Raw genomic sequence first — 15,124 nt, 5'->3', positions numbered from 1 at the left:
CCTTATGTATTATACATGGAGATCATATCCCCCTTTATGTATTATACATGGTGATCATATCCTCCCCTTATGTATTATACATGGAGATCATATCCCCCCTTATGTATTATACATGGTGATCATATCCCCCCTTATGTATTATACATGTTGATCATATCCCCCCTTATGTATTATACATGGAGATCATATACCCCTTTATGTATTATACATGGAGATCATATCCCCCCTTATGTATTATACATGAAGATCATATCCCCTCTTATGTATTATACATGGAGATCATATCCCCCCTTATGTATTATACATGGAGATCATATCCCCCTTATGTATTATACATGTTGATCATATCCCCCCTTATGTATTATACATGGAGATCATGTCCCCCCTTATGTATTATACATGGTGATCATATCCCCCTTGTGTATTATACATGGTGATCATATCCCCCCCTTATGTATTATACATGGAGATCATATCCCCCCTTATGTATTATACATGAAGATCATATCCCCTCTTATGTATTATACATGGAGATCATATCCCCCCTTATGTATTATACATGGAGATCATATCCCCCTTATGTATTATACATGTTGATCATATCCCCCCTTATGTATTATACATGGAGATCATGTCCCCCCTTATGTATTATACATGGTGATCATATCCCCCTTGTGTATTATACATGGTGATCATATCCCCCCCTTATGTATTATACATGGAGATCATATCCCCCTTATGTATTATACATGTTGATCATATCCCCCCCCTTATGTATTATACATGGAGATCATATCCCCCCCCCCTTATGTATTATACATGTTGATCATATCCCCCTTATGTATTATACATGGAGATCATATCCCCCCTTATGTATTATACATGTTGATCATATCCCCCCTTATGTATTATACATGGAGATCATATCCCCCCTTATGTATTATACATGGAGATCATATCCCCCCTTAATCTCTTTTTCTCAAGAGAGAATAAATTCAGTTCCTCTAATCTTTCCTCATAGCTGAGCTCCTCCATGCCTCTTATCATTTTGGTTGCTCTTCTCTGTACTTTCTCCAGTTCCCCAATGTTCTTTTTGTGAATTGGTGCCCAAAACTGAACTGCATATTCCAGATGAGGTATTACTAATGATTTGTACCGGGGGAAATTATATCTCTCTCTGGAGTCTATACCTCTTTTAATACAAGATAGGATTCTGCTCGCTTTAGAAACTGCAGCTTGGCACTGCATGCCATTATTAAACTTGTGATCTACCAGAATTTCTCCACCATTGATTCCCCCAGTTGTACCCCCATAGTATGTATGATGCATATTCTTAGCCCCCAAGTGCAGAACCTTACATTTATCAACATTAAACTTCATAGTTGCCCAATTACACAGAGCATTGAGGTCAGTTTGTAAGTTGGAGACATCCTGTAAGGACGTTTTTCCACTGCACAGCTTGGTGTCATCTGCAAAGACTGAAATGGGATTTTTAATATCAGACCCTATATTGTTTATAAATATATTATAAAGTAAAGGTCCCAACACAGTTTTTATTTCTTTTTTCTCTAGGTCTGTGCCTTATTTGCCTATATGGCCGGTGATGGAACTTAACGTGGAACTTCACCCAAAAGGGAAAGTTCCACCTGTTTCACACCCCCCCCCCCCCCACTGCCACATTTGACACTTTTTTGAGGGGGAGGGCAAGTACCTGATTTTAATTGGTACCCGATGCCACCACCGGTCATATGTTCAGCCCCTCCTCCTTTCTCCTGCAGCCTGTGGCACTATTCACAAAGTGCAGCACGGCTCACGCATGCGCAGTGGGAAACCAGCTATGAAGCCGGAAGGCTTCACTGGCAGTTTCCCTTACCTAAGATACCAGCGCCTGCACCCAAAGCTGTTTGAAGGATCAGCTCGAGTGAGGACATCGCTGGATCCCTGTACAGGTAAGTGTCTTTATATTTAAAGCAGGCAGCTATAGTATTTGAAGCTGCTGACATTTACTTTTACATGTCCCTGTGGCTCCTTAAAAAGGTTCCGCTGTGTCTTTGGAAGACTATGAAAGGAAAACAGATGGAAATGGCCAAGAGTTTGTGGATACCTGACCATCACACCTATATGAACCTGTTGGAAACCCTATTGCAAAACCATATGAAGTTGCCTCCCTATTTCCCTTTGTCACTATAATAGCCTCCACGGATTTATGAAGGCTTTCCACAAGATTTTGGCGTTTGTCTGTAGAAATTTGTGGCCATTCAGTCAGAAAAGCATTTGTGAGATCTGATGCTTGTGTTGAACAAGAACACCTGGCTTGCAATCGCATTCCAAATCATCCCAAAGGTGTCAAGTAAGGTCATGGCTTTGTGCAGGCCACAGGCAAAGCAGGTTAAAATGTTTTTTAACACCCTGAGCAATGTAAGTCAAGAACAAGCAATTCCAGAGAGTTGGAGAACCACTTGAACAACATGGATGAAAGATCACCAGGATGCTTTTTTTTTAGGCAACGACCTGGAAACAGCCCATTAAAAGTAAGGTAGGTTTGGAGAAAACAAATTTCACTGTAAAAATATAAACCTTGTCACACCAAGTTTGATGCAGGTGTCATGTACAGAGCACTGTGTCAGGGGTAACAAGTGCAGGGGTCAGGAGTGTGTATTGTTCAGGGTGCATGGGTCAGGAGTATTAGCCTTCAGAGCACCGAGGGCGGATGTTTGGTATGTACAGAGTGCAGGGGTCAGGAGTATGTAACTTACTGAGTGCAGGCATGCACAAGCTTGTAATTTATAGAGTGCAGGGGTCAGGGATTGGTAACATACAGGGGTCAGGAGTAAAAGAAACGTTCAGCCCAGCAAAAAGAGTGTATAGGTCAGGAATATGCAATGTACACAACTCAGGGGTTATAAGTATTTACCTCCAAGTGTACAGCACCCCCTATGATGCATTTCATTTGTTCATAGCGCAGCAGTACTCCCTATGAGGCTTTTCAACAGCGCACACATGCACATACAGAAATTCAAATGTACACACTCACATCCACGTACATACATACACACCAGCCACCATTTACCTTTCTCTCTGAAGTCCTTCTACTGGTGTGGCTGGCTGACCCTCCAGTCTCTTTAGTTTCTTTTGGTGCTCCTGCCAGCTGGAAAGTGTGGAGGTGGTGGTCCCGAATAGTAGCAGCATGTTGGATTGTGCCCTGTTTATGGCCACCCTCCTTGTATGTGTACAGAACTGTGGCTGTCCAGAAGTAGCAGTATGGGCAGCCACAGCACTGGAGGGCTGTGGCGTTAATACTGGAACACTAGGCAAGAGATGCTCAACATGTGTTCTGGGTGCCTGACATTAACAATGCCCATCGTGGTGGGTGATCTACCCATCACATGTTCACGATCGACGGGTAGAATGTGATTAGCCTGTTGCTGACCCCCAACACAGACTGTCATCTACCAGTGGTTCCATGTGCTGTTTACCTTAAGTGTCGCCCGATACACCTATCACTGCCAGTAAAAGTGATTCTTCAGCAACAGTGAATTCATTGTGCCCTGGGCCCAAAGCTGACTTCAATTCACGGGCCTTCCTCCAGTTTAGAAAGCTCGTGCCATCACACCCATTCCGGGCAAAGTGACAGACCACCCTCCAACTTATACTTACCTTCATAGCATTCCCCTGTTGCTCCTTCCTCTGTCAGAGCTGACACACAAAACCTGCAGCTTCCATGTATGAACAGAGCATGTGACCTCCCCCCATAATGCAGTGCTCGAGCCTAGCCACCCTTTTGTTCAAATTTTTTCAATTACCACTTTGCTGCTTTTCCAATGTGGAGGTAAGTTCTTTTGGATTTTAGAAGATGGCACATAAATGTCACCATGCACTCTTCACCATAGAGGCTAATGGAGGTCATACTACACACATGGTGAATGCACAACTGTGAAAAGCAGCAGATGTCAAGCTGAATCTCTAAATGCAAGATCCGAGATTCAGGATTATTAAGATGTTGTCTTCTCTGGCCAAGTTGGAGCTACAGCTCTCTAATCAGCAGGAAGCATGAGCTTTGTCAGATATCTTCAGAGAGATCACTGCTTCCACATAGAGAACTAGGAAATGTAAGACTTTTTTGCACCTGTTGTTCTTAATGAGTCATTTGGACAAATATTGAGGGTAATAAGGGAGGAATCGCTTTCCCAAATTTCCCTTCTTGGTTCTTTTGGCATTGCAGGACCTGGCATAAACAAATGACTAAGGTGGCAAAGTATTAATACTATATAAAACTGCAGCCAATATAGTTTAATGGTAATAGATAATCATTTATAGTTGGTCAAAGTTCAAAGTCTTTCTGTTATGAAGGCAGTTCTAGTAAAACATCTGCCTGGAGTAAAATTTATAGCGACCGGTAATAGCATCCATAAATCACCAGTATAGTTCCCAACTTAATTTCCCAATGGTAGGGCCAGATTTAGACCTCGGAGGGCCTTATATGCAGAGTTGGTTTACATTCTCAATGACAGTCACAAATTTTCAAAATGCATGAGACAACGTCATTCTGAGGTCACACTCACACGCAGGCTTAGGCCACCGTCCTTAACAGCATAAGGCTTAAGCGATCTATGTGTGGTTCGCCTGAGCTACCAAAATTTGTTTTTAAAATGATACAATATACCAGTCCAGAGTAAAAACTTTTACAGACGATGGCAGGCAAACTTTTACTTCCCAAGATACAATTAAAAAAAGAAAGTAATTTGTTATCATTATATATTTTACAATATTGTAATATTATTTATTTTTATTATTTTATATAATATATATATAATTTTATAATTTATAATTTTTTTATATTGTTTTACATTATTTTTGTATAGGGGGGGACCCTTCTTTCAGGGGATTCAGGACAGTTGCCCCTTTTGCCCCCTTTTATATCTGGCACTGTCCAGTTGTTCACTTTTGACCAATAATATTTCATCCTTAATCTCTGTAAAACAAAAGAAATCATCCCACTTGTCACCATGGGTGAACTCTATGCTTTTTCACTTTTTTTATATTTGTTTATAACTAACCTCAAAGATTTTATATGATAGGATATCCATCACACCCCAGACAGATGTATATTTTTAAATACCCGTGTTATGGATTAATAGGTGAAATGTCCAGAGGATCATACCTTCCTCCAAGACTTGGTTCTCCGTTTCAGAGGTTTCAATTTTTTTCGTTTTTCTCTTCTTTTCCAAATCTCTAACTGAAACCCAAAGAAAAACACACAATAAGAACAAAAATATTTCCCATTTAAAAACATTTAGAATATTTGCTGCCTGTGATGTATAATAAGTGAGACTTGACAAATTCCTACTGAGCAGAAGCAGGCAGAATCCATGGAAAACTGAGGAACACATCTACAAGGAGAAGACAGCACAGTGGCCCAAAACTCAACTCCAGGGAATGTAAAAATAACTCTTTGCAGTGGGACTGACCCAGCTCTGCAAAGGTTAACTGCTCATTTAGTCTAGGGGAGAGTAACAGCACTTTTACTTACCCAATCCTCCAATCCCCAGGTGGACAATACTCCCCCATGTTCTGGCAGAAGACTACCCCTTGGTATCATCTCTCTGGACCCTGCATTGGTCTTGATGACATCAGGATGTCAGACTGCTGGAGCAGGTAGAAAAAAAGACTCTGCAGGAATCAATCTAGCAGCACAGAAGAGCAAATGATCGGGTCGGTAAATTTTCTTTTCTATGCCTCCTAGATCTAAATGAGCAGTTACAGTCTGGGCACAGCCCCTTGGCAAGGGATCATTTTCAAGTTTCATGGAGTTGGGCTTTAAAAGTTAACACTTATGTCTTGCAGGACTGATTCAAAACCAGTCCAGGATACCATCTGCATGGAATTTGCATGTTCTTCCTGTGATTGTGTGGGTTACCTCCGGGTACATTTTTTAAATTGTTTAGAGTAGGGAAAGGAAAGGTTAGACCCTCAGACAGGTTTGTATTGCTGTTAGGGAGAGTTCCCCCCATTTCTAGACCTGGTAAGAGCAATCTCTGGGACAGGAAGTGACGGGAAATATCCCCATTGGGTAGACGATAATAAAAACTGGGGAGGATTTTTAACGCATTTAAATCTATCAAAACAAAAAGTTTGGTCAGGAATTTCTGATTCAAAGCTTATCTGTAGGTAATACAAAGTTGTGATATATTGCAGCTTACTAATCCTTAGCTATGGTAGCTGCATTTGTTTTCTTTTTTTTTTTTTCTTTTAACCTAGCAATCTGGCCAGTAACACACTTCCTGTCCCTAGGTAGCTATGCTCCCTTGTCTCACTGTATCTATAGGGAGAGCCCTTGTTATCACACAGGTTGGACTTCAAACATTTTTTTGATTGTTAATCTCCATTACATGATGGATTGATGAGAATAGTAATTTACAGAAAAAAACTTATTTTTGCTTTCTGTGACAAGGACACTACATTTCTGGCAAGACCAACAAGAATTTTCTGTATTTGCTAAAAATGTTCTTAGTCTAAAAAAAAAAAATCTACTGCAGCCACTACATGTAAGGACCGGTAAGCTGCAATGTATTATTTTATTTGAAGGTTTTGATATGCAGTAAGGAAATAGTTCCATAGTGTGGTGAATAATTTGCAATGGCAGATAGTGAATGCCTATCTCGCATCTGAATTTTTATTAAGAATACACTGCAGTACAAACATCGCCACTACCTACCAATCAATATTAGATTTTCATAAAAACGTTAGTCTAGGACAAGGGTCTCCAAACTACCTGCCTCAGGCATATCTGACCTATCACAAGATTTTTTTCTGGCCCGCAGTTAGGGTCAGTAACATATCCTCAATGTGCACAAATTGAGGATTAAGGTGAGAAGACCTATGGTCTCCAACATCCCCCGCACCCCCATCCAGCTTAGGTTCCTCTTGCTCTACTGTCATCATCTCTTCCTTTGGTTGCTAGATCCACTGGAGTCCTATCAGCCAGTAATATGCTTCACCCAACATTCACAGTAAGAAGGAAATTCTTCCATCCAGACTGCTCTGCAACCCACCCTGCTGCTATAGCCACGCTTACAACTTACTGTGGGAAGTGAGGCTATGATGGGGACACTGATGTAAAGTGAGACTTGAATGAGGACACTGATGTAATGGAGGCGTCTCATGGGGACCCTGATGTAAAGGGGGAACTCTGATGTAAGGGCGACCCACATTGGGACCCTGATGTAAGGGAGGTACTCTGATAGGGACTGTAATTTAAGGGGTACTCAGCCTGAAAATATTTGTAAAATATACAAAGTAGCCCACAAATTGAAAAGCTTAGAGACCCCTGGCCTAAGAGACCAAACGCAACATTCTGATACATGTATAAACTACCTAAGCTCTTGCGTGCTGACCAAACAGACCGTACCAGTACATATACACTAAATGGCCAAACGTTTCTGGTTATCACGATATAAGTTTGTAGGATATCCCATTCCAATACCATGGGCATTAACACAGTATGAAGCTGCCCCCAGCTCACTTTGCAGATGAAAACAACTTCGACCCTTCAAAAGACATTATACATACTTGTAGTATGATAATCTGAATTTGAGCTCTTTTAGCTAAAAATATACACTCACCAGCCACTTTATTAGGTACACCTTGCTAGTGCCTTATTTTTTCATGGCATAGTTTCAACAAGGTTTTGAAAACATTCATCAGAGATTTTGGTCCATATTTACATGAGTTACTGTTTCCTTTCTTTCATCTGAAACCAGTCTACCCATTTTCCTCTGATCTCTGACATCAACAAGGCATTTTTGTCCACACAACTGCTGCTCACTGGATAGTTTTTCTTTTTCAGACCATTCTCTGTAAAACCTAGAGATGGTTGTGCATGAAAATCCCAGAAGATCAGCAGTTTTTAAAAAACTTAGACCATCCCACCTGGCACCAACAACCATGTCACACTCAAAGGCACTTAAATCCCTTTTCTTCCCCATTGTGATACTTGGGTTGAATGTCAGCAAGCCGTCTTCACCACGTCTGCATGCCTAAATGCACTGAGTTGCTTCCATGTGATTGGCTGATTAGCAATTTGTGTTACCAAGCAATTGAACAGGTGTACCTAATAAAGTGGCTGGTGAATGTAATTTGTGAGGCCAATTAGTATTAGATGAGATTACGTTGCTTTCAATGGATGTTCAAATTCATCCCAAAGGTGTTCAATAGGGCTCTGTGCAAAACACTTCAGTTCTTCCTTGCAAAACTCATCAAACCATGACTTTATGGAGATGGCTTTGTGCACAGAGGGACAGAAAAGGGCCATTCCTAAACTGTTGCCACAAGGTTGAAAGTACACAATTGTCTACAATGTTTTTGTTTGCTGTAGAAATACCAGTATTCTTCTCTGGAAACACCTGAACTGATTTGGTGGGGTGTTCACATCTTTTGGCCTTATAGTGTAGGTATGATGGACATGTGGCTACAGATTTTGTCTATATAATGCATATGCCACTGACAGTGCTGCAGATTGGACTGTGTCAATGAACTGCCTCCTCTTTTGACTTCTGTAGCGCAGGTGCTCATTCTGTTTCTGATGGGTTTGAATTTGATTGGTTGATGTGAGGAAGTACAGACTGTTCCTTTGTTAAACATATTGGTCAATGAAGCCCCTTTCACAGTAAAACTTAAGAATAGTTTAGCTGCTAATGACAGATGTTGATGTGTCAGTATATCAGCTATTGTTACCCATCACAGATACGTACTTCTAAACTCTCCACGAACTGGCTGGCTTTCATCATCTTCATTAAAGGCAATGATCTGTACATTGTAACTCCGGTCGGGATCAAGTCTTTGAATGATAGCTCTGGTGGCGTTGTTTTTAAGATTTAGTTGGTTGGTTTTCCCACCTGAACATAAGAAGACATTGAGTCAGACATCTTTCATCAGGGCAGAATATTGAAAATACAGCAGGAAAATGCCCATTATACCATCACTCTTCACAAAGGCGGCTAAAGTTAATATGGGGGTCACAAGTTGACCTTCATTAAAACATTACTTTAGTCTGATTCATTTTATTCTGCTGTGTTGAACAGTTGGTGTACTTAAAGGAAAACTCCACCTTTAAACTCATTTTCCATAACCCAACTCCACAAAAGCAGTCATTTAGATAAATGCCATTTGTCATTTCATGTATGTAGCCAACAATTAGAATAAGTGTTTTCCAGGGCAAGATTAATTCCAGTCTCCAAACACAGTAAGAGCTGTGAAAATGTGGAATAGACTCCCTCAAGAGTTGGTACTGGCCAGCTCAGTGGATTGCTTTAAAAAAGGCCTGGATTCTTTCGTGGATACACAAAATATAACTGGATACTAACATGTATAGGTAAAGTTGATTCAGGGAATATCCGATTGCCTTTCAGGGGATCAGGAAGGAATTTTTTCCCCTGCAGGAGAAAATTGGATCATGCTTTGCTGCGTTTTTTTCCTTCCTCTGGATCAACTGCAGGTATAGGATTATAACTTTTTTTTTTTCATTGAACTGGATGGACTTTTGTCTTTTTTCAGCCAGACTAACTATGTAAAGATTAAAGTAGATCTAGCATCAGATATATATTTTTTAATGTTGAATAGGCTGCCATGTCCCCTGAAACGCAGGGCAAATATTCCTGCTCCATTTATGAAATCGCAGGCCGCATGGGAACCACTAGTGCAGTGTGGTTCCCACTGCGGTGAGTGGCTGCTGTAATTTTCAGTGCGTGTGGGTACCATTGGGATTAACCTGCAAGCTTCTCCTGCAGTGTGCTGTGTGGGTGGTTGCAGCTGCAGGAAAAGGTGCAGTCCTGCAGCGGCAATCACCCACACAGATGTGAACCTAGTCTAAGTGTATCGCTTCCAGATATTATTTGCCTATCCCTGAGATCGCAATATTTGCCCTGACAATGCCTTCATTTCATTTTCTTTCTAGAAGAGCAGTGCCATCTTTGTTCAGCCATCATCCAAGGACACCATCCTTGACTTAGTCCCTTCCTGGGCTAAGGTGTTGACTCACAGATAACACACCTTGTGAAGGGCTACAACTTTCCAATGTTGCAGTCTAATCCCTTGGAGGAGAGGAGACTGAGGAAAGGCTCCCTCCTGTCTGCAGCAGATTGATGACCCAGATAGGCAAAGTCACTGATTGGAGCTCAAGACTGCTTAATAATCAAAAAAAGGTGGAACATTTTTAAAAAATGATACTGATGCCATATAGTGTCAGAAATTTATTAATGCAGACTTGTACACTTACTGGAACGTCCACTTAAATCAGCCAGGTATCAGGCTGCTCTCAGGCAACTTGTTATCTTATGCGCTGTCCAAAGTGCTGATCCATGTTTTCAGAAGACTGGCCAATTGTTGTTTCAACAAAATGAAAAACGCATTGCACGTTTCCTCTGAAACATGGTGCTAGACTGACACAACTGGCAGGTACTTTTGTAATGAGGACATGTTCAAAGTGTTAAAAATGTTTTTAACATGTTTTTAAAAATGTTTTTAATGTCCCATACTGCTCCTGTAACATGTCAGGAAAGCCACCAACTGTACCATTCCAATTTTCTTCGGGAAAAAACTAAACTGATGTTAACATCTACAGTAAAAAGGGTTTTTAAGAATTGGATTTTTAGATCAAAAAAGAAAAAAATCAGATGTTATTATAAGTCATTAAAATGTCCTTTTTAAACAAATTAGCTGTGCTGGTGAATATGGTAATGATTCTTGACATGACTACCTGGTTCTAGCCAGCTAATCAGCCAGAGTAACATGTCTTAAACAAAGAGGACAATTTCTGTTAAGCTAAATTTCTGTGGAGTTTCTGTAACTTCTATGGATTCAAATGGACAGTTTGATGCAGAAGGAGACAGCTGAAACATGTAGAAAAATAAATATTCTGAAGAATTAGGCATATCTTTCCTGAGTTCTACAAAGATCTGAAACAGTCACAGTGGCTACAAAAAAAGAGATGTTACTACAGTCAAGTAGTCTTAGGGAGGTGTCTATGTCTCAAAAAAGGGATTAATTTTTGACTGATATAAAACTAAAAAGTGAAGTCTTTAAAAAATGATGTAATCTCTGTTTACATCTTATGCCAGCTGCTTATGACTTCTGATCAGGCAGTTTGGGAACAATGCACAATGTGCCTCGCACTTTAGAAATGTGTTTGGGCAGTAAATCTGGATGTTAATGTGCGAAAACAAAATAAACTGAAATAAACCAAAGTTATCTGTTTAACCAGAGGGGGTGTTAAGCCAGAATGTTAGGAACCGGTGCTGAATTTCAAATCTAGAGAAAAAGGTACAACTGATGCCAGAATGAAGCAGAAAGCATAGTGTGTAAATAAAATCATTTAAACATGGTTGACCATACATATGTAAATATAACGTATACATTCTAGCTTCTTTAAAACATTGACACATAGAATATTATTAAAACTGAAAAGACACAACTCTGGGTTTCAGTACTTTCGAGAGCTGCTCAAAAAGTGATTTTGCGGCATGGACTGTGGAATTTTACTTACAATAATGGCCTTTGGTCAATTTTATTTTTTTTAAGTTTTTACATATTTTACAGTACTTTTGTGTCTGTTTTTTTCAGTTGCTATGTACAATATTTGTTTTACAAATAAACATTTAATAGAAGGATAAACAGTTTTAAAAAAAATAATACAAGGGAATTCCAGAGCACAATGGGATAGCCAAAGAGACAGCACAGCAGAAAAGCTTGCTTTACAGTTCCTTTAGTTTAATCAAACCCCATGTGTAAAATAATCTTCAATGGGGACACAGATAGCACTGAAAACCTGACAGAAGGTCTAAATAATCCTTCCTCACTCTACCTATAATGATTTCAGCTGGCGTTTTGATTTTAATGGAGTAGAAGAGCCAAAACTTTTTTGGCTCTACTTCTCCTGGGGATCACAGGAGTGCAGTGCGTTCTGGAATCCTGTGATCTTTTTTCAGCTGACAGCAGACTAAAGTCCTTTAGGTTGGGACTTTTAGGTCGGGATCCACCCAAAGGCCTGGACAGGCAACTGGCTCAGCCTTTCAGCGAGCTGCTGGGAGACTGAGCCAGCTGCTTCCGCCCCCCTTCACAGCCCAGTGCTCCAATGAGCATTGGAGAGGCAGTGTAGAGAGCCGGTGACTGACTGCTCAGTGAGGATTGTGAATTGAATGATTATTTCTCAGTTGTAGAAGCAGGCGGGGGACAGATGCAGCATTGGATTGATGCTCCATCCACGGTGAGTATAAATGTTTAACTTTTTAAAAAACCCATACTTCTACTTCTAAAGAAAGGACATGGATTCCTATCAGGAATATGAGATGTCTCAGCCATTTTCCACCCAGTGCCTTCTGTTGAGAACAATGGTCTGCTTGGTTTCAGATTTCTTTCTGCCTTATGGTCACAATGCCATCCTACTAGATCATTCAGACAATGTGGGACGGTACGCCCTCACTCTCTGCACTGTGTGTTATTTATGCACCAGTGACATAGAATTGCCAGTCACTGTATCTAGAAGTTATGTATGATGTTATCGGACAAATATGACTTCTCCATTGACTAAGCTTGAATCAAATTCCTCAATTCCACTTTTTCCTCTCAAAATAGAATAAAGGAAAAGGGCGCAATAGTCTGCCACAATACATGCCTTTCTGAGAACAGCTTTTACAGCCACAGCTCTTCCTACAGGATCAAAATGCTGAGTGCTGAATGAGAATTATTAGTTCTTTATATATTAAGAGAGTATATATATATATATATATATATATATATATATATATATATATATCACTATCTCTATGTTTCAGATAATACCTTCTCTCAAATACTCCTGAGGAAGTAGTCATGCTGTGAAACATGTTGAAAAGAATTGGCCAAATGCATATGAATCTATAGTAAGGAGTATCAGTGCTTGGTGCACTGCTATTATTATTATTATACAGTATTTATAAAGCGCCGATAGTTCGCTCAGCGCTGTACATTACAAAGGGGGACAGAACATGTGACAGAGCAACAACAATACAATGCAAAACATGAGGGAATCTAGGGCCCTGCTCTTTCGAGCTTACAATCTAGGAGGGAGGGGATGGTGGCACAGGAGGAGATAGCTGTGGGGGATGGAGTGGTAGGAAGAGTGGAGGAGGTTGGCAAGTTAGCAGGGGGTGGGGTAGGCTTCCCTGAAGAGGTGGGTTTTCAGGGTGCACCTAAAGGAGAGGAGCGTAGGTGATAATCTGATGGGTTGGGGCAGGGAGTTCCAGAGGATGGGTGACACCCTGGAAAAGTCCTGGAGGCGGGCATGGGAGGAGGAGACCAGGGAACTAGAGAGAAGGAGGTCTTGTGAGGAGCGGAGTGTGCGTGCTGGGCGGTACTTGGATATTAGGTCAGTGATGTAGTTCGGGGCAGTATGGTGGACGGCTTTGTACGTCAGTGTTAGGATTTTGAATTTATGGTCCCCACCCAATCCCTAATAAAAAATAATGTGAGGAAAATATAAAAAATAAAATAAACAGAATAGTAATAAATATCAAAACAAGGATTGCTGCAACCACTAATAATGTGTCCTCTAACTGGACTTCTTGACCAGTGACACAACGCGCTGGTAGGAGCCTAGTGATGTCACATCCAGAACCACGGAAACCAGAAGTGGTATTGCAGGAGCCATTTTGATAAAGGAAATCAGCCTTCCTTTTGTTTTTACTCTAGCCTATACTCATCTGGGTGGAAACAGCAAGATACCGGTCCCTTAATGGGACAGGAGAAGTGAAGGAATTGCAAAGAGGTGGAAGCTAATACACCGAGTGGGATGAATGTCAACCAATTGTGACCTATGATTATATGGATCTAATGAGAAGGTGAGCGTGCATTGCACCTAGTGGTGATGGGGTATTGAGCACGCTTTGGAGGTGTTGTTTGAGAATCATGAGAGGATATTTTGGTTGAATGAGTAAATTTTTTTAACTACACTGTATGTGAGTGCACTTATTGAGGTTAGTCACATCATAGTAGATATACAGTGTTGCACTATGAAATATATGTTTTTTGTTTGAGCGCATTTTCCACATCTTTAGAGCCATCATGAGAGTCCGGATGGAAGAGTTGGTCTGAAACAATACCACTGATTAACACAGCGCACTTGACCTATATTGATTTGCAGGTCTAATCACAAGGTGAGCAAGTTTTTCACTCAAAGGACGGACAGCATGTTTTTTGTTTGCACAGCACCAAATTCGTAAAAATGGACTATACACACTATTATGGGATGTTTTTGTATTTATTAATAGACATATTTAAGCACTTAGGGTTTATTTTTGTATTGAGAGATTTAAAGGGATAGTGCACCACATGGTTGGTATGTATGAATCTATACTATCTGTATTGGGATGACCTCTAAGAGTTCCCCTCATGACATTTATAGTCCATCCTTGAGAGAATGTAAATTGCAGGATATTCTAAATATGTGAATTGTATTTTATTTTTTATAGATGTTTGTTGTAAAATATCAATTTTTTTTAAAAATCTAATTTGTAAGGCTGTGGAAGTACCATGAAAGTACACTTTTTGCCTCAAGCTTTATTTTTCATATGCATGGTCTCTGGGATGTGGGTACAGAACATATTTGAATACCCTCTTGAGCACTTTTTTGACTAATTTAAGAGACATGACTATATGAGCGCTGGTTTAATATACTTATATGGTTTCCCTACCAGGGGCAGAGAACTTCCAGCTGCTGGGACTATTGAGGAAACCATAGCTCTAGTGAGCTGATACATGGCAAGTTTTTTTAAGTTGTAATTTTTTTGTTATATTTTTTGGAAATAAAGAAATGAACAAAAAACATTTTCACCAGTTTTTTTTTGTACATGCTACAGTACAGCATCATGGTATAACTGGTGTGGCAGTGATGAGGGACACTGACTGGTTACAATATGACAAAATATATATATATATATATATTAGCACATTTTTTCTTTTTTATAAAACACATAGTACTATAAAATTGTGTAGTACACAGCCAATGGACACAGGTGGCGACTGATCTCACCACAGCACGGCCCCGCGGGCGCCCACCCGGATCAATAAAATCCATTTTGCTATCGGTCGGGCG

General features: G+C 40.3%; 1 protein-coding gene across 3 annotated transcripts in view; it reads right to left on the bottom strand.

The window, feature by feature from the left end:
- Positions 1–15,124, bottom strand: part of LOC149462058 (collagen alpha-1(XIV) chain-like) — a 266,392-nt gene that overhangs the window by 173,665 nt on the left and 77,603 nt on the right. For 2 of the 3 annotated variants that reach the window (XM_089677540.1, XM_089677541.1), the window contains exons 4-5: positions 8,751–8,894; positions 5,162–5,236 (exon numbers count right to left, since the gene is read on the bottom strand). The exons of the other annotated variant lie outside the window; for it this stretch is intronic. In XM_089677540.1, coding sequence (XP_089533666.1) covers positions 5,162–5,236; positions 8,751–8,894 — 219 coding nt within the window. The remainder of the gene's footprint in view (positions 1–5,161; positions 5,237–8,750; positions 8,895–15,124) is intronic. 3 annotated transcript variants of the gene reach the window in all.

Source organism: Staurois parvus, unplaced genomic scaffold, assembly GCF_062004578.1.
Source record: "Staurois parvus isolate SC_StPar_1 unplaced genomic scaffold, SC_StPar_1.0 ptg000187l, whole genome shotgun sequence".
NCBI lineage: Eukaryota > Metazoa > Chordata > Amphibia > Anura > Ranidae > Staurois > Staurois parvus.
The sequence above is the reverse complement of the archived record's forward strand: the minus strand, read 5'-3'. Positions and strand labels throughout refer to the sequence as shown.